Source organism: Globicephala melas, chromosome 13, assembly GCF_963455315.2.
Source record: "Globicephala melas chromosome 13, mGloMel1.2, whole genome shotgun sequence".
In the NCBI taxonomy this organism is placed as follows: Eukaryota; Metazoa; Chordata; class Mammalia; order Artiodactyla; family Delphinidae; genus Globicephala; species Globicephala melas.
In genome coordinates, this window is record NC_083326.1 from 13,365,628 (window position 1) to 13,384,896 (window position 19,269).

General features: G+C 39.5%; 1 protein-coding gene and 1 long non-coding RNA gene across 3 annotated transcripts in view; one reads left to right on the forward strand and one right to left on the reverse strand.

The window, feature by feature from the left end:
• The window catches only part of LOC115859282 (uncharacterized), a 62,535-nt gene extending 44,678 nt beyond the window's left edge, over positions 1-17,857 (forward strand). The window contains exon 3 of the long non-coding RNA XR_004041990.3: positions 1,572-17,857. This is a non-coding gene — a long non-coding RNA (uncharacterized lncRNA). The remainder of the gene's footprint in view (positions 1-1,571) is intronic.
• ATP8B1 (ATPase phospholipid transporting 8B1) overlaps positions 1-19,269 on the reverse strand; it is a 62,123-nt gene that overhangs the window by 3,045 nt on the left and 39,809 nt on the right. For both annotated transcript variants that reach the window (XM_030868028.3, XM_070046988.1), the window contains 11 exons: positions 17,286-17,474; positions 15,455-15,567; positions 13,649-13,813; positions 12,791-12,902; positions 11,719-11,794; positions 9,527-9,659; positions 8,470-8,758; positions 4,352-4,575; positions 3,059-3,142; positions 2,046-2,291; positions 1,583-1,721 (listed from right to left, as the gene is read on the reverse strand). In XM_030868028.3, the coding sequence (XP_030723888.2) occupies positions 1,583-1,721; positions 2,046-2,291; positions 3,059-3,142; positions 4,352-4,575; positions 8,470-8,758; positions 9,527-9,659; positions 11,719-11,794; positions 12,791-12,902; positions 13,649-13,813; positions 15,455-15,567; positions 17,286-17,474 (1,770 nt within the window). The remainder of the gene's footprint in view (positions 1-1,582; positions 1,722-2,045; positions 2,292-3,058; positions 3,143-4,351; positions 4,576-8,469; positions 8,759-9,526; positions 9,660-11,718; positions 11,795-12,790; positions 12,903-13,648; positions 13,814-15,454; positions 15,568-17,285; positions 17,475-19,269) is intronic.

Sequence of the window (19,269 nt, forward strand, 5' to 3'; positions counted from 1 at the left end):
CATCCCACCACTGCTCAAGGAATGAACATTTTAAAACCAGACTAAGCAAAGCAGAATTCGGCACGTATATTCTTTGGAACAAGGCAAATGTATATAAGTGAACATATAAATAGCGAAAAAGGAAAGTACATTTGTTGACATTGCATTAATTAAAAATGGAAAAGTAGGCAATTTATACTTTTGGATTTTTTCAGGAACTTAAAAAAGCACTTCCAATTTATAGTTTTGGTTTGAAACGCCATGTATTAACAATGGGCACTGCCATTTGTGGGATAAGCCTCATGCTGGGTGTTTTAGGTCATGCCACTTAATCGTTTCTGAGAGAGGAGTATTGCCCTCTATCACATGAAGAAACTGAGTTTGTGGAGAGTAAAAAAATTTGCCCAAGGTAACAGAACTAGCTATGGCAACTCCTGAATTAAAACCCATGTCCATCTGACTAGAGCTAGGCTTTTACCAGTGAATTAGGCTACTAGTTTTTATGTCAGAGGAAGTAACAATTCAATTCTGTAATACAACCAGGTGACCATATACTACTCAATTTTAAAACTAGAACCAAATTTCTCACAGTATTTTCTGTACTTACACTGTGAGTTTATAAAAATAATAGCATAAATGTGTATGGGTTTAAAACACATTCCCTATGGGAATATTCTAAGTAAGTGGGTACTAAAATTTTAAAACACAGAGTCAGTAAGCAAGAACACAGTCATAAAAAAAATGAGCTCAATCCCAATAAGAAAAGGGTTACCACAGCAATTGTCTTTTATAACCCAACAACTGATCATTAAAACAAAGAAAAACCTAATCTTTTACAGGGAAATGAGTTTATGGGGAATTTTTTTCCACTGTGAATCCAAACTACTCTATCCATAATAAGATGTTCATAAATTCTAATTCACGCTATTTATAATATTTTGATATTTATCATTTCATTCTAGCATTTGTCAAGTTGTCATATATTTTATATAGCTGTAAACTGTTTTGTTTTCCATAAGTTTACTTATTGCTCTGTATATGTATTTCTAATGATGCAGTCCACTTTTAAGTTCTAGAATTCCATCATCTGGGATTCATAGTTTGTTTAGCTAATTTGATATTCTTAGGTCTTAGGGAGGGTTATTTCCAATTTTTAAAAGACAATTAGAAATGTTGTAGTGATACAGTCTTTGTACAGATTATCTTTCCAAAATTTGGTGTGTTTCATCTTAGGGTATTTTCCCCATGTGGAAATACTGGATCAAAATGTACACAAAAATTCATTACATATTTCTAGGTAGTGCTTTAGAAAGATTAAATTATAGTGCTACCAGCAATACATGTATTCCCAGTTTCCCAATAACCTACTAATACTAGGTTTTATGGAAGAAAAAAAGCACAATTATAGCTTAGTTATTTTAATTTGCTTTCCTCCCATCACGTTACCACCCTTCCAACCCACCACCCCCAATTCTAGTCAGGACATTAATTTTCACTAGCAGTAATTTACAGTTTATGTTTTTACTTACCCTGAAGTTATGTCAGAATCTAAATTAATGACATTTTTCTATTTATTTATTTTTGGAATTTAGAAAATACCAACCTGTAAATTGAAATGCAGATGGAAAGAGAACATGTATTCCGGCACTATGAAGGTCAAACATGATGCCAAAATAAATTGCAATGCTTCCAAAAATTGAAAAAGCATTCACAAAAGTCCAATAAGAAGTATCCAAGCCAATCTGTTGGGAAACCAGAGAAAAACAGAGCACTCATTTTGGGGAGTTAGCAAGAAATAAAGGATCTAAGGATTCTGAAAATAGAATTCAGCAATTTAAGCATGGTATGGCTCGAATACTGAACAATCAGAAGCTATCTTTGACTCAGGCAAGAAATAGGAAATATGTTTGGTATAAGGGATGAGAATAGCATCCATTCATATTTGCAAAGCAGCAGAGCCTCAGTTGGAGGAAGAATGGGAGCCAGGCGGATGTGCACGCTGGTCTACATACAGAAATGCATACAGTACCAACAGGTACTGAAAACAGTTGACTAAAGCCACATACCTGGAAATTGACTGTTATTACAAGAGCAGAGGCAATTGTGACAGCAAAAGATTGGTAGTCTGAGGGCGCCTCTCCATCCTGTCCCACAGTTTGCAGATAAGCTCCAAGAGGTATGAAGAAGAGGACCAAAGATGTTAAAACCCCGTGCAACAAGCTTACGAAGAATCTCCTGTAGTTGAATAGTAAGTCTCTTTGTCCCACCACGTATAACCCGGGGAAGCGGAGGCTCAGTTTGTCGCTCACATCCTTAAGGGGAAAACACAATTACAGTTGAGTGCTGTCCATCAGGATCAAAGAACTCAAGAGATACGTCACAACCTCCATCTCGAAAGGAGTTGCAACTTGTTAAGTTCTAGGAAGGCAAAAACTAAACAAGATGATAAATCCTGAATAATTTCATTGTGCAGAGAGCAACCTCGTTACTGTAGTCCACCATCATTTGATATTTAATTCTGAGACTAGGTAAAGTATTACTATTTTGCTACTTAAGAAAGCAGATCAGTAATGTTTAAAGAAGTGTAGGAAGCCGATTTTTACTTTCTGAGAATACATTTTTTCTAATACTTTGGGAAAGCATTTTCACATACACATCGATGAGTTAATTCCAAATTATTCTTTTTATTTTTGAAAGCAGTTTCTGTAAAAGTTGCTACTAGATAGAATGCGGACTAATTTGGAAATTAAACCTGTAAGTTTGGGGAGGTATTAAAATAATTTACTTTAAAGATGTGTAAGTTGTTATTGTAGAGACATACTGTTAGGTATCTAACAAGAAAATCTTAGTGTCCGAAATGAGGGTAATAAACTCTTTTGTCAATGAATTCAACCCAAGCACAGAAATCCTCTTTTCTTACTATAAAACAAGCATAGCGGTTGCTCTGATTGCCTGACAGCAGAAATATAATAGGGTTTACTCAGAAAGAAGTGAAAACCAAAAGAATGCATTGAAATATTTGCTTTGAAACAGTCACTCAGTCTGTCCAGAAGCGACCCTGTCAGCGCCAGGCTCCTACCTGGTCGAGCAGCCCCATGAGGAGGACGGGCAGGCTGGTGTAGATCACATTGTAGAGGGTGATGAACCAGTCTTCGTACGCGGTCTGTGAGGAGATGACAGAGTCTGTGTCACCGACGAAGAAATGTCGCCCACCTAGTTAATACGTGCGCATCTGCCCTCAAAGCAGGGGTGTCCCCAGGGAAAGTAAACACCCCTCCCCCCGCCAGCTATGCCAGTAGCAGGCACGAGTTTGTTTTGATGGAATGGACAGAATCAAAGGGCTTTCCACAGGCAATTATCTTCCCCGTAAAATAAGTGGGGAAATAGACTCTGAAAAGTTTTTGGAAAAGGAGTCTGGTCTATTTGAAGAATGCTGGAAGACAAATCAGTGTTCATCGTCTTTCAATATCCCTTTTATTAATGAATTAGATTACATACAACTGGTTCAAAAGCACGTAAGTACCGTTCAAATATGCTTTTCTCTTGCCAGTCCAGCATTTCCATTTAAACATTTTATAAACCAGAATTTGAATATAAGAAAGATGCTTCTGAAAAGGATAAGCAAGGCTGTGCACACCCCAGTCCTCAGTGGGGGATAGAGGAAATGGGCTTACTCAGCACCAACAGTGATACACCATCCTGCACAGAAACAGGAAGAAGGCCCCAACCTTGCTCAAAACCCCAAGACATCCTGGCCTCCAGTTTCTACACCTGGCCTCCTCTCATGCCAGTTGTCTGTAGCATAGCATCAAAGAAGTCTGGACAACCACAGGCACTGACTTAGGTTTTTTGCTAATGGTGTGTTTCTGCCATATCAACAATTTAACATTGTAGATATGCCCCCACTCCCATTTCAGCAAAATGTTAAAATTTAAAAACCAACAGTGGAGACGTGATGTTAGATCTATGATCATCCCCAATTTATATAATCCCTTCAGCCCCAATGTAATTTTATACTTAAATTTGAACAATTTTTTCAAAATTTGAACAATTTTTTCAAAGTTGAACAATTTGTTATCACTATTCTTAATGGCAAGGTGACTTGGGAAAAAAAAAAATCTATGGTGAAGGCAAAGACACATAAACAAAAGTCAACAGACCAGGAACAAATCCTACCTTTTTAAAGGCAAAATAAAATAGGTTTAAAGCACCAGAAACATTTTAGAAGATTCATAAACTTAATCTGTACCTCAGCTGTTAAGAGAGAGCACCAAAACTGCAAATATGGAGGGGGAAGAAAATTTCAGACGTAGTTTTATTCATGTAAGAGAAGAGCTCTACTCATTTAATAATAATGATGATGGTATATTACCTGTGCAGAGTACCCGTTGAAGAAGGAGTACCAGAAATGAACCAAAGTAAATGAAAAGTTTTTATAAAAGAAGTATCGTAGGAACTTGCACATCCTTATGTAAGACCACCTGCCGTGCACCAACAGCAGTCTCTGCAAGTATCTGAACTGTGCAAAGGAATAGTCACTTGACATGACAGCTTGCATGCCTTCTTGTCCACTTATTCCAACACCAATGTGGGCAGCTGTGGGGGCGGGGAGAAGATAACTGAATCATAAGCTTATTTTAAGGCAAAACATTGAGATGATAAAAATGTTTCCGTAGCAATACAAAAAAACCCCTCAAATTTATGAAACAATAAATGTGAAAACTGTTGCTCACCATCCCCCACCCCCAGCTTCTGAACTCAGAAGTACGAGTTGCTAAACATAGCACGTGGTTGGGCTTCCATAAATATTTGTGAAAGGATCTCAAGTGGGTAATGAATTCCATTTGGATTATCTGCCCAGCTCATAAGCCATCCTTCTCACCCAAAGGGTGAGCCCCAGGCATCCATGTGTACCGTGTGTCCCTGCCTCCCTGGCCACAGCTGAGTCAGCCATGGGCAGATACATAATCTATGGTAGATACTACGAATTGGCTCTCCTTCATTCTAGAACTTTTGTTGTAATTGGAGAGGTGGGAAAGCAAATAAAAACCCTACATTGCTTCCACTACCTTGCAGTTAGGTTCTCTTTGTGAATTACGTTCCACTTGTTTGGACCTGCTTGTGACTTGGAAGCAGAAGCAAATTGGAGCCCAGCATCCCTTCCCTTTTTGGCATTTCTGCAGCAGAATTCATATCCATTCTCCAGCTGCCCAGATGTTGATAAACAACTGCAAGGGCTTCTCAATTGGAAAGCTCTTCAGAGGAGCCTCAAAGCTAGAAGCTCCTCTGGTGAGTGACCCAGACGTGCAGACACAGCCTAGAACCTACTTCTTCAGTTCATCCAGAATTTTCATGAGCACCTGGTCCCCTCTATTAATCACTTCCTGCTTAAAGTACCCAAAGGAATCTGTTTCCCTCAGTCTCTTGGTATTTTGGAGTTAGGATTTGGGTGGGTTTGTGTTTGGAATTTTAACGTAAATTTTTGAGTTGTGGGATGGATATACTTCTGAGGGGCAGAGAAATAAAGTAGTCTAGAGAAAGGATGAGAGAGAAGGGCAGACACTGAGTTCCTGGTGCAGCTTCAGGTCCTGGTTCTAGCATATTCCTGAGGCCTGGCTTCTTGAGCAGCATGAGACATATTTGTAACTTTTAAAATAGGTTTCTTTTTGTTTTAAGCTAACTTGAATTGTTCTCCAATACTTGCAACCAAAAGTGTTTAAACTTAGATACTGTTAAACTTTCAAAGGCTTATGCATGGCCCACTGAGACCCCAAGACACACAGTTGTTTTGAGGAGGGGAGGTTTCCAGAATGGATAAAAATGAAAGTCCCAATTTTATCCATCCTCCCAATAGTCATTAAACCACATGTTCCACTTAGAGAATTATGAGTTTTATCTAGGTCTTAAGAGTCATGGAAGTGAGATCATTTTTAGAACATGTGTTGCAGAATACAACCTATTACTACTCAGACCCTGAGAAGTGCCTGCCAGCTCAGCAGAGTCTCCAACTAAAAGAAGCTCCACAACTCCTGCCCCACTTGCAGAATACGAGGTCTGGCATTAACACAGTGACTTGTCCAAAACCTAAGTTTTTAATAACACTTTGCAATTCTATAAAATAGAATTAACTGCATCTCAATCAATACTTACAACCTCTTTATACACATAAATAGTTCTTAATGACCAGTTGTGGTTGCCAAACTGTTCTTTCCTACCAAACCATGGCCTTCTTTTCTGAACAAATAACAGGGAAATGTTGAGATTCTGTCAGAGACAAGGAAGAGGAGCCACCGCCCCAGGCCCTGACATCCAGTCCAGCCACTGCCGAGCAGACCAAGGGACCGTATGTGAAGTGTACACTGCCACAGTTAAAGCGGCAACTGAACAGATGTACTTTATCAGGCCACACTGCTTTTTGTTTGTATTTTCCTAAAACCTAAACATAGGCACCTAGACTTCCCTGAAGTTGCCGATGTGGTTTCAAATGCCTGCCCGGTAGGCCACTTCATAATTCCCTGACAAGCTGGTTGCTTCCTTTTGCCTCTCTAATGCTGCCTGTTCATTCTCAGGATTTAGGCCAAGGAAAATAACACCCACCAGCCATCTTCAGGCCCAAGCGGGAGAGAGGGCAGTATCCGAGGGTCCTTGGATCCTTGCTAGGGGCAAACCATGGTGGACTGCAGTTCCCTCCACTTCTCCTAGACTACACCACTAACCATGAAACATGTTAGCAAATGGTCAGATTTTTTTGGACACTTAAATTTCACTGTACTTCTTTATAAACAACAAACAGTTTCTTTTGGTTCATTGTTCTTGATGTAGGTAAAAGAGATGACAGTTTTCACAGAGTTCAAAAAGGCACTTAATACTTGGGTTAAGCTACTGACTTCCAAGGAGACCTGAGTTTCTTTGATTTTCATCCCAAGTGTATGTCTCCTACATTATATATAAAAGTGTGTATCACATAACAGAGCTTAATAAAATTCTGAAAACGAAAAAACAGTCTCTAGGAGGTTATCTATGCCAACTTCGTGTGATCCCTTTTGCTATCAGTTGGTGAACTGAGAGGAACAAGAGATTTCAAGTCTCAGTCACGTAATCGGGAAATCTGAAACGGAGTCCCCCTCCAGCATCTAGAAGTCTTCATTACAACTGAAGAAAAATAATGTTTGAGTCACTTGCCCTTTTGGCACAGTCATTTATGTTAAAAGGTACATAATGGAAAATAAACTAGAGCTGGCTACAGAGGAAAGAAATAGATCTAACTCGGAGCAAGAAATGCCATTCGCATGGCAGGATGAATATGTGCAAAACACGGTGGAAAGAAATTAAACTGGCCGTGGCCACAGACATACACGAAGAAGCGAGAAAACGTACATTATATAGCTGACTCCTTTTGAGGAAGATAAAGTTGGAACATTCTTAGTATATATCAAGGAGGAGAAGGAAGAGACTCTAAGGAAAGAAAGAGAAGAGTTACGAAACAGGCTGAAGTAAAAGTCTAGTTATACATATGATGCATTTAAGCTACCCGGCACCACAGGACGTGTGTATACATGCCATGGATAGTTCATCTTAAGAGAAATACTACAAAGCTAGAGGTGACATCAGAGATAATTTTCTTGTTCTCAAATGAGAAAACTGAGGCCTGAGCATGAGCCCAGGGTGACACGGCATGCTGGCATCAGGATGAGGACAAGTATTCAGGTCTCATTAGTTTGGGCATTTTCATTACAAGATACTCCTGTATACGTAATACAGGGAGAAAAAGGACCAGGATTCAGACATATATTGATGAGGGTTTGGTTCCGTATGCTTTTAATACCAGCAAAATTGTATTTCTGCAGTGACAGAACTCAATCTGTCAATTTGTGGGTACCTAGGGTCCTCCAACCAGCAGAATGACCTTGGGAGGTCAGGAGAATTTTGAGGCGATGTCAGAGCTGTGCTTCAATGTTACACTGAGCTCACACTAGGTCACCTAAGGGTGAAGTTCAACAGATTTACCAAAGGCAAGAAGAAAGCCCCAGAAAACAATGCTTAGGTGTGGGAGAATAATATTCCCAAAACAAATAACAGAGTTCAATAATTTATGCCAAGCTCAGCAGGAATTTTTGCAAAACATTAAATAGCAGGGTTCTTAATAAGCCCTGAAGAAATATGGGAGGAGAAGCAGCAGGAGAAAACACAAAACCACATCCAAACATATGTAAAAGAAGGAAACAAATAAGGATAAGTTCACCCACACAGAGCTCATCTTCGAATTGGCACTCTTTGTATAGAATAATCATGCCTGCGCTCTCCTACTGAGTGGACTGTAAGCTTCCTGAGGGCAGGGTCACAGGTGTAGTTACCACAGTTAAGTGCCTTTATTAAAGGTCTGCTTCATGAAAGCCCAAGCAATGAAATCAGAAAAAAACTACCCCCAAAAATGTTCCTGCCATTTCCTCTCTACCAATTCAGGTGGCACTGGCCATGTGCGAGACTCACTTTTGATCATGTTGACATCATTGGCCCCATCTCCAATGGCGAGCGTGATGGCTTTCTTGTACCTCTTCACCAGGTCCACCACCATGGCCTTCTGCTTGGGGGTGACCCGGCAGCAGATGACCGCACTGCACTCACAGGCCAGGTCGACAAAGTTCTGCTGCTGCTGCTCTTTTTTAGCTTCCAGCCTCCTCTTACTTTGTGTCCTCATTCGTCTTTCTTCTTCTGTCCTGGGGAACTTCAGTTTCAAAATCTTACTTCTCTTGGTCTTTTTCTCGAGAAGAATTTCATTCTGTGAAAATCAGAAAGGGAAAGGATTCTAACCATTTTGGGTTTAATAACAAGAGTACCATTCCGGGCTTCCCTGGTGGCGCAGTGGTTAAGAACCCACCTGCCAATGCAGAGGACACAGGTTCGAGCCCTGGTCCGGGAAGGTCCCACATGCCCACGGAGCAACTAAGCCTGTGCGCCACAACTACTGAGCCTGCGCTCTAGAGCCCGTGAGCCACAACTACTGAGCCTGCGGGCCATGACTACTGAAGACTGCGCACCTAGAGCCCATGCTCTGCGACAAGAGAAGCCACGGCAATAAGAAGCCTACACACGGCAACGAAGAGTAGCCCCTGCTTGCCGCAGCTAGAGAGAGCCCACACGCAGCGACAAAGACCCAATGCAGCCCAAGATAAATAAATTTATTTTTTAAAAAAGTACCATTCCCAAGACTTTAATCATCTGAAGGATAATTCTTGGGTTATATCGTTGATGATATTGTTCCAATTATAAAATATTTACTATAAAAATATAGAAAAATTTAAAATATACAAAGAAGAAAATTTAAATTAATGATCAACTAGTTAGTTGATAAACTAGTAATAACCACTGCCACCAGTTTGTATCATATAATATTACATGTATCATATAAACTCTCAGACTTGGGAAATTGCACTTTCTTTATGGGCTAAGAGATTTTTAGGTTGGTAATTAATATGACACACCATCTAAAATTGGTCCAGAATGACCTGCTTCAGTTTGAGCCAAAGGGAGAGACACTAATACTTACCAACCAAGAGCCAGTGATTATTAAGGCACGGTTTCCACCAGATGGAAAAAAAGGTTCGTGTACTTGGGGTACAAATTTTGCATAGACTCCACTTCTGTTCCTCTGGTTTCCCATCCTTGTATGAAGAAGAGCACTGGGGGAAAATTTAAGTGTTTAAAGTACAAGACCATGAACAGGCCCTTGACTGTGAGACAATTTTGACATATAATCTTTTAAAAATTGTGGTAAAAAACACAACATAAAATTTATCATCTTAGCTGTTTCTGAGTATACAGTTCAGTAGTATTAAGTATATTCATATCACCAATCTCCAGAACTTTTTCATCTTTTAAAATGAAACTCTATACCTATTAAATAACAACTCCCCACTTCTCCCCTCCCCCCAGCTCCTGGTAATCACCACTCTGCTTCATATAATGGAATTGTGTCTTTTTGTGATTGGCTTATTTCACTTAATACTATCTTATTTCACTGTTCTCAAGGTTTATTCATGTAGCATATGTCAGAATTTTATTCCTTTTTAAGGGTGAATAATATTCCATTGTATGGATATACCACATTTTTGTTTATCCATTCATCTGTCAGTGGACACTTAGGTTGCTTCCACTTCTTGGCTATTGTGAATAATGCCGCTATGGACATGGGTGGACAAATATCTATTCAAGTCCCTGCTTTTAATTCTTTTGGATATATATCCAGAAGTGGGATTGCTGGATCATATGGTAATTCTATTTTTAATTTTTTTGAGGTACCACCATACTGTTTTCCATAGTGGCTGCACCATTTTATATTCCCACCAACAGTGCACAGGGTTCAGATTTTTCCACATACTTGCCCAGGCTTGTTACTTTCTGTGTTTTTTAAATAGTAGCCATCCGTGTGAGGTGAAATTGTGGTTTTAATTTGTATTTCTCTAATGCTAAGTGATGTTGAGCATTATTTCATATGTTTATTGACCATTTGTATGTCCTCTTTGGAGAAATGTCTATTCAAGTCCTCTGGCCATTTTTTAATTAAGTGGCATATAATCTTACTAAGTCTTGATTCCTCCACCACGGAGGCACCGTGTTCACGGTACTTCATTATTTGCCAAAGGCAGCTAAAGGAAGATACAGTTGAAAATGTGTTCACAAGCAACAGAAGGAGGGCAATCTTGATCTGAATTATAATACACAGGGGTGAACCGTAGTGTATTACTAACAGTGACCACTGTTGGGCAGAAAAAACCTTATTTCCACACAAAGTTATGTCTGCTTTTGAGATGTTCTCAGTGCTTTATATCAACAAGTTATTGAGAAGACCACATACGACTCACTCATGGGATAGAAAAATGAGTCGTGGAATTTTGGAGTAAAAGGGACTGTAAATATCCAATTTCTTCACGTTACAAATAAGGAAATCAAGCCCGAGAGAGAGAACGTGATTTGCCTGCAGCGAGTTGATGGGAAAACTGCAATGAGGACTCAGGACTCCGAAATCTCAGCCAGAGTTTTCCTCGTTACACACATAGAGCCTTTATTCTTCACCTTTAAGAACAGGTTTCTCAACCTTGGCACTACTGACGTCTTGGGCCACTTAATTCCGTGTTGCGTGTGGCTGTCTATTGTACTGTAGGGTGTTCAGCAGCATCCCTGGCCTCTACCCCCTGGAAGCCAGGAGCACCCCCCTCCTTCCCCACCGTGACAGTCAAAGATGTCTCCAGACATTGCCAAATGTTCCCCAGAAGGCAAAGTCCCCACCTCCCCTACCCCAGTTGAAAACCACTGCACTAGAAGATTAGGTATTTATTATTCACTTTCCACATTAATTCTCATTTTCAAGTTGAAAATAAGGAGTGATCAAGACAAGTCACTAAAGGCTGGAAGAGAAAAAATACGTATATAATTCATACTAAATAGTGGTGTCTCAAGCCCACTTCCTTTTTCAGCAGACAAGCACTGAGCGCTTCCAAGGAATACAGAAAAACGGCCCCTGAAAAGGCAAACAAGGCCCCAGGTTTTCCTACAACATAAGGTCGAAACATGGTGAATTGGAGCTGCCTGTTGTTTCCTTGCTTCATTTAAACTTGAGGAAACTGTGCCAACTGACACATTCTAGCTCCCATTTCTCTGTATCTGCTGTGTCTGCTGGGTCTAGTCTTGCTTTTATAAAAATGAGACGTGACATTCTCATACTGCAGGCCCTTTACCCACCTGATATCTTCCCCATAGCAGATAGTGGTATCTTCAGTAAGAAGTTCACAGGCAAATCCTATATTTTCAGCAGTTTCTGCAACAGAAAAAAGTTAAGTCAAATGTCATTCCTACTGATGAATTTAATAATGGACTTTAGTAATGATATTTTTTCAATTAATGAACCAGATTCAATCAGATATGTTGTTTTTCTGTAGCAATGTCTAGAAATCACATAAAAAAAATCCCTTTCTCTGTAATAAAGTAAATGTAATAAGTCAAAGTCTGGTTGAGATGTTTTCAATAATAAAATGTGCTATATATCAAATACATAAACCGGTTATTTAATAAATCAATGTTGATTGAAATACTGAACACATTTAGTTCATGTGGTTTAATCGTTCTGTTATGGGGGAGAAGGATAACCATTTCCATAAGCCCTCACATGGGGTTCCTACTGGAGGTTTTTTCCCCCTCTTCCACCACCATTATTTGTTTAGGTCAGGACTTAATCCCTTAGCTTATCAAAGTGTGTAACCCATCAACTATGTCAATCAGAGTAAGAGAAGTGATCTAGTTTTCCATGGGAGGCTTCTGAAGTAAAGAATCAATAAAAACAACTTGTTGAGCTCTAAATTTAAAAATGAAAATCTTCCCTTGGGTATAAAATTTTCATTATAATTTTCAAGCAGTAAAAGGGGCAAGAAAACAAAAGTTGTTGTTCAGTATTTTGTACTGTTCTACCCTGTGCCCAACAGGTGGCAAAGTGCTGGGGAGGACAGAAGGGACCAGAGTATAGCAGCCCAGTATAGCAGCCCACATCTGGTGGGGGAGAGAAGACTAAACACAATCAGGAAGACACGACAAAGAGCTCAATTTTAAGGAGTAAACTCTGCTACTGAGGGAGCTTCGGGAAGGATGCGGTCAGGATGGGCTGGAATAACAGAAGGATTTCTTAGGGAAAGAGTCTCTGTCCCAAAGAAACAGACAGTGTTTGTAGAGGATGGAAAGTGTGAGGTCACCTTGAGCAAGGGAAACAGGAGTTATGAATATTTGTGAATTGACAGATATGCTTCCGTGCAAACTAAATTACCCTTTTTGTCTCCAGTAAGCACCCAGATCTTAATGTCAGCTTTTGCAAGTTTTGAAATGGTTTCTGGGACTCCATCTTGTAGCTTGTCTTCAATAGCTGTTGCTCCCAATAGCTGAAATGTACATTAAAAGAAAGGAATTAGCAAATAAGCCAAAAATGTTCTTAATTGCAGTTTGCCAAACTGTAAAAAGGACTAAATACACCCCAGTTGGTGCTCTATTGGGGCCAGTGGCCAGCATTAACTGGGAAGGCTGTCGTGTGTCATACTCATCAAAAACTAAACAGCCAAAAATTTTTTCTTAAAGTAATTCACCAAGACAAAATGTAAGTACAAATCAAAGACAATAAAAAGATACTTTCATTGTGTGTATACTACTTTACACGGACACAAGCCAATTTCTCTTGCTAAAAGTCAATACTAACTATTCACTGAACATTTCCTTTTAATATAAACACTAAAAGCAGTAGGTCTTAAACTTTAAAAAGTCTCTTTAACAAATGGTATATTTTCTCATTTCAAGATTTTGCAAAATATAAATCATCTCAGTAATTCTCACAATGTAATAAGTATATGTGGGCTTGTTACTGCATACAAATCACAGTGAATTTATTAAGTGATATAAAAATAACAGAATCAGAATCTCATCGTGTTTTCTGTCATTTGGTTTCTCCTAATGGCAACTCCTATTTTGCTTGCTGAACAAAAGAAATTCAGGTGACCTAGATCCACTGCACCAATTTCAAATACTGAAGTGGGAATTCTCTTTCAAGCATGAGATCAAAACTGTAATAAAACTTAATAAAATTTCCAATTCTGTTTGGAATATCAAGGAGAAAGTTACAAAGGTTAAAACTCACAATTAAGTCTTTTTCAATCTCCTCATATACTTTATCCAGAGCTTCATCCCGGTTGGTTGAGGCTATACTTGCAGCCATAAACTTTTTATTCCATTCCTCAAATTCTTTTTCTTCAATTTCCTTATAGCAAAGGCACAGGGTTCTAAGAGTCTCACCTGCAAAGATCTGTTTAATTTAAAAGACAATCCATTCACCCAAAGAATAGTTAATTTTATGTAATTCAAGATCAAGTTTGAAATCTTACTTTGAAATAATACAATAAGAGAATTTTAAAAGACTGTGAAAGATGAATTCTGTACACATACATTCCATAGAGGAGATTAAACAAATACTTTATTTTTCTAAGTATTCTCAATATCTTAGGAATATATTCGTCGTTCCGAAATTAGTTCAAGGGAAAAGCATATCTTTCTTGAGAAATGAGAATATCTCATTTGTCATGAGAATTAAAAAAACCCTTTTTCTCTTAACAAAGAAAATAACAGACCAAGGAAGCTGCCTTGGGGTATAATGATTTTGTAAACCAGACCTGACACCTTTATAATTTGTTTCTACAAACTGTTACAAGTCCAATCAACTATGAACTCTCAACCAAGCATTATTCCCTCAAACCAATTCTGAAATACATGAGTCACTGTTAAAGCTGAGATAAAACATTTTAATGAAAGAGTCTGGAAGATTTAATCATGGTGAACAGATTTAAGCCAATTTAAATAGCTTAAATATGAACCAGTAAAAATGTTCCATTACTTCACAATCACATCTTGTCTAGCCCAAAATGGCAGAACTGCTTCACCCAACTGAGGGTCTGTTGTCAAAGACTCTTTGCAAGGTTCTGCATGTATTTGATTAGACTGCCCTTGTTCATCTCCTCATGAGAAATTATCCAGTGTAACTGCTTCAGTAACATATATAACCTTAAAATGTGACCCCACTTACTAAACATCATATTCATCAGGCTTCTTTCTGAAGGACCTTTGGCCCCCAAACTCTGACCCATCAAGTGAAGGGAAGAAAAAAACCCTTTATTAAGCACCTACTAAGTGCTAGGGGCTGTGCAAGATGGTTTTCATCCAAGAGGCTTTGCACCAACCATCCATGGTAGGAATTATCCCCTTCCTCTTCCACACAGGCAATTAATGATTCATCGGAGACATCAACCATTTCCCCCCAGAGGGCACAAAACAAGTAAAGAGGCAGAACTGGGACACCAGATCTGACAGATACGCTCCATACTTCATTGCCATCATTATATATAAGCAAAACAATATAAGGGTTGGTAGGCGATTCTAAAAGAGAAATTTCCAGAAGCATTCTGAATAATTGCAGTATCACTGGACCAAGTACATAGTCCCCTAAAATAGCAAGTTTGAAGTAATGAAGACCAAAGTGATTCTCTAACAAAGATATCAGAACTTGGTTATCCAGTGCACTGCTTTGTCATGCCCTATCATACATGAATGCTTTCTTTCCTTCACTGTACACTAGGACGTTGGAATTCTTGGAGACTAAGGCACAGGATGGTTATGTAGCTTGCTGGAGTTCACCAGAAGAAAGACCAGTCTTTCTCCTGGATCAGTCCTGTAGATACTGCTGACCTGGATGCTGGGAAGAGGTAGCAAGGTCATTTCCTAGGAAGTCAGCATCAGGGACAGAACATATTCCTACTTTGGTGCTCTTTCCACTCAACTACACCAAGACAATAGAAAGGTCAACAGGTAACAGAGAGCCTTCATTCCAGCTTAAGGGATAGTACCAGAAAATAAGTTTGGAATCTGTGGCATAAAGAGTGGAAGTGAGACTTACATCCAGGGCATCCTGTGTCTCTTGTTTCGTAGGATTCATTCGATGTAACCGTTCATAAATAACAGTGTCAGCACCTTTACAATAAAGCCTGATATTGCCTTCTAGGGTTCTTACTAGTAGCAAGGGAAGGAAAAGCAAATAAAAAAGTTAATGTTTGATTTCTTAAAAGAAAAGTACATTCATAAAGTTAATTTGAAGTGTTACAGTGCTAAACATTCATAATTAGTTTAAAATCAGCAATGTACTGAGAAAAATGTTGCTCTCAACGATGGTAAGCCACTGTCTACATAGAATGTAATAGTGAAATAAATATGAAAAGATTCCTTCAGTCAGCTCAGTTTTCCATAGCCTTGCTTATTCTTTCAGCAAATATTCACTGACTCCCTACTATGTGCTAGCTTCTTCCATAGACCCTTTTTTGTCCATGCCAGCCAGTGGGAATCTTTCTTACCTATAAACCCACAACACTTAACTGCCTTTAATACTGGGACCAAAACACGCTCCTTGTGACCATTTTCTTGGCTTTTTTGATCTCTGCAGTAATTTAATTGTATTACGTGTTTCATCAGTAACTAGATTTTAAGTTCTCTAAGGTAGATGCCAGGCATGATATCGGCCCAGATCAGTGCTGGGTACGCAGAAAGCACTCAGTAAAATGAGCCTAATCCGAGTTCAGGAGGCAGTTAAACCTATATATCTTTTTGGTTAAAAAGTCAATCTCATGGTGGAAAAGCTTATAGATATCACTTAACCCAGTGATCCAAGCTGATGTGACCAGCAGTCACACGCCTTCTGATGTGATATGCTGGGAAAGACACGGCACCGATCTACGTACCCTTCCTGCCAACAGTGCGTCATCTGAATCTAATTATGAGGGAACATCAGACAAACCCAAACTGAGGGACCCTCGACAAAATAACAGGCCTGGGCTTTTCAAAAATGTCAGCATATGAAAGATCAAAAACAGGCTGTGGAACTCTTCTAGAATAAAGGAGACTAGAGTAACAATCACCGAACGCAATATGGAATATTAGGTGGGGTCCTGAATCAGAAAGAGAATTCCTGGTAAAATTCGAAAACGTTCTGTACAGATAATAATACTGTAATGTTAAATTTTCTGAGTCTGATCAGTGTACTGTATATAAAAATAGGTGAAGGTTCCCGATCTTAGGGAATACCTACTTAAGTATTTGGGGGAAAGGGGCATGAGATCTGCAACTGACTCTCAAATGGCTGAGAAAACAAGAACTTGTAAATGATAATGACAAAGAATTTGTGACCAGTGCTAACAATGGTGGATATGGAAGAAAATACAGGAGTTCTTTCAAGTGTTCTTGCAATTTTTCGGTAAGTTTGAAATTATTTCAGTATTATGAAGTGACCACTGTCTCCACTTGGCTGCCTGGGCTGGAGGTATGATTTTGATTCCTAAGCACAGCCTCGCTTTTCTCAGAGCTCCTCTCCTGCTACACTCTCCCTTCCCTGGTGTCCCTCAAGCCTCCAGCAGAAGTCCTCAGAGTGACTCACGATATAAAAGCTCATGTGGGTCTACCACCCACGGTGCTGCCACCCAGATTCCACAGCTGGCAGCCCACATCTTTGAAGATACACCAACATCTGCAAGATTCAGATCTACTGCATTTGTCCCTTCGAGTGATGGACATGGTGTAGAATGAAGAAAGAAAACACTAGTTTGGACAAGCCTGCGGAAATCCTCCGGGAGCCAAGGGGTTCATTCACTGCCTATTTTATCCTGGTGTCGCTAAATAAAAAGTGTGAAAGGCAGCATCTCAATGAGCCATTCATAGACATACCCTGAGGGGAGACCTACCAATTATAGACATTCGCTTCCGGTCACTGTTGAAGTCTAAAATGGCGAGAACACTGTAGGTCCTCTCAGTGCCCAACTCACTGATGGTGATCGTGTTCTGGGTCCTGGTGAGGAAGACAAAACCGAAGTTCCTGGCGGCGCTTACCAGAGCACCTTCGTCAGGAGAGGCCGCCTGGTAGTTGAGCTGACCTAGCAAGCGAGGCAGGAGAGAAAACGAGAAAAGCTGAGCTCACCACCAAGGGTTCACCAGTGCAGTTCACGTGCTGGGTGAGGATGTACGGTTACCCCTCGGTACCCGCAGGGGACTGATTCCAGGAGCACCCCCAGGCAAATTCTATGGATGCTCTAGTCCCTTATAAAATGGCAGACTACAGCAGATACAGCTGGTGTTCCGCATCTGCAGGCACAGAGGACCAACTGTATTGCAAAGCCCAAATCAGCCTCAAGAAAACAAGTCACTGATTTTTAAGGAGTATGCCAACGTTAATTTTAAAGTTTTTAAAAGGTAAACTTTTATTTCTAATCATAAACAGTGATATAAACTAGAAGTAAAAAAAAAAAAAAAAGAAAAATCTGGCCAAGAATAGGGGGAAAAAAATCTCATAATCCCACCATCTAGAGGAAAAACAACACTATTGACATTGTTATCATTTCTTCCAGTCCTTTTGGAAATGCCTATTTCTGTAATAGTTTCCATCATGCTAAATATACATTTACATCCTGATGATTTTAACATTGTATTTTGAGCATGTTATCATAGCTTTAAAAAAGTCTTTCTATGTGTTATTTTAAAGGAATGTAACCTGTGAATGTAACATGTGACCATTTTCCTATTACAGGCACTTAGTTCCTTCCCCCAATTTTTTTACTCTAAAAAATAACATTGTGAACTTCCCTGGTGGTGCAGTGGTTGGGAATCTGCCTGCCAATGCAGGGGACATGGGTTCGATCTCTGGTCCGGGAAGATCCCACATGCCACGGAGCAACTAAGCCCGTGTGCCACAACTACTGAGTCTGCGTGCCACAACTGCTGAAGCCCGCGCACCTACAGCCCGTGCTCCACAACAAGAGAAGCCACCGCAATGAGAAGCCCGTGCACTGCTGCGAGGAGTGACCGCCGCTCACCACAACTAGAGAAAGCCCGCCTGCAGCAACCAAGACCCAAAACAGCCATAAATAAATAAACAAACAAACAAAACTGCCTTCTTTCAAACCACTAAAAAAAAGTTTAAAAAATAAATAAATAATTTAAAAACGCTGTAATAAGCATTTTGTATGTGTATAAAGGTTTTTCTGACTCTATTTTCTAAGGATAGCTTCCTAGTCGTGAAAATACTGGGGTAAAGAATATTGGTAAATTTTAAACCTGTTGGCATATATTTTACTCACTTCTTTTCTAAAAGTGTTGTACCAGGTTATCTTCCCTCTAGAAGAGTGTGCTTTCTTCAACTTAGCTATATTCTCATAATTTAAAAAAGTCTCAAAATGTATCAATCTGTTCAATATCTTGATATTTGAAAGTTATATAATGGGAAACTGCCTTTATTTCACAACTAAATTGCAACAATAGGAGTAAATCTCACAATGTTGAGTGGAGAAGCCAGACACCAAGTACATACCACATAATTCCATTTACACAAACCGCAAAACAGACAAAAGCCTACCCACACTGTTCGAAGTCAGGACAGTAGTCACCCCTGGAGGGGCAATGACTGAAAGGGAACATAAAAGGGATGTCTAGGGGATGGAAAATGTTCTGTTTGTAAAAATCTGTGTACTCACGACAAGGGAGTATTCAACCTGTGAAAACGAGCTATATGCTTGTCTCTGTTTACATGTTGTACCTCAGTAAAAAATTAAAAGAAAAAAAAAGCTCCGCCTATCCAAGAGTTTCTATTTTTCTACTCTTAGTTCTTCCATCTCAAAGTAGAATGAAAAGTATTTCTATAGTCAGATGAATTTCCACAGGAAAAGGCATTTCGTT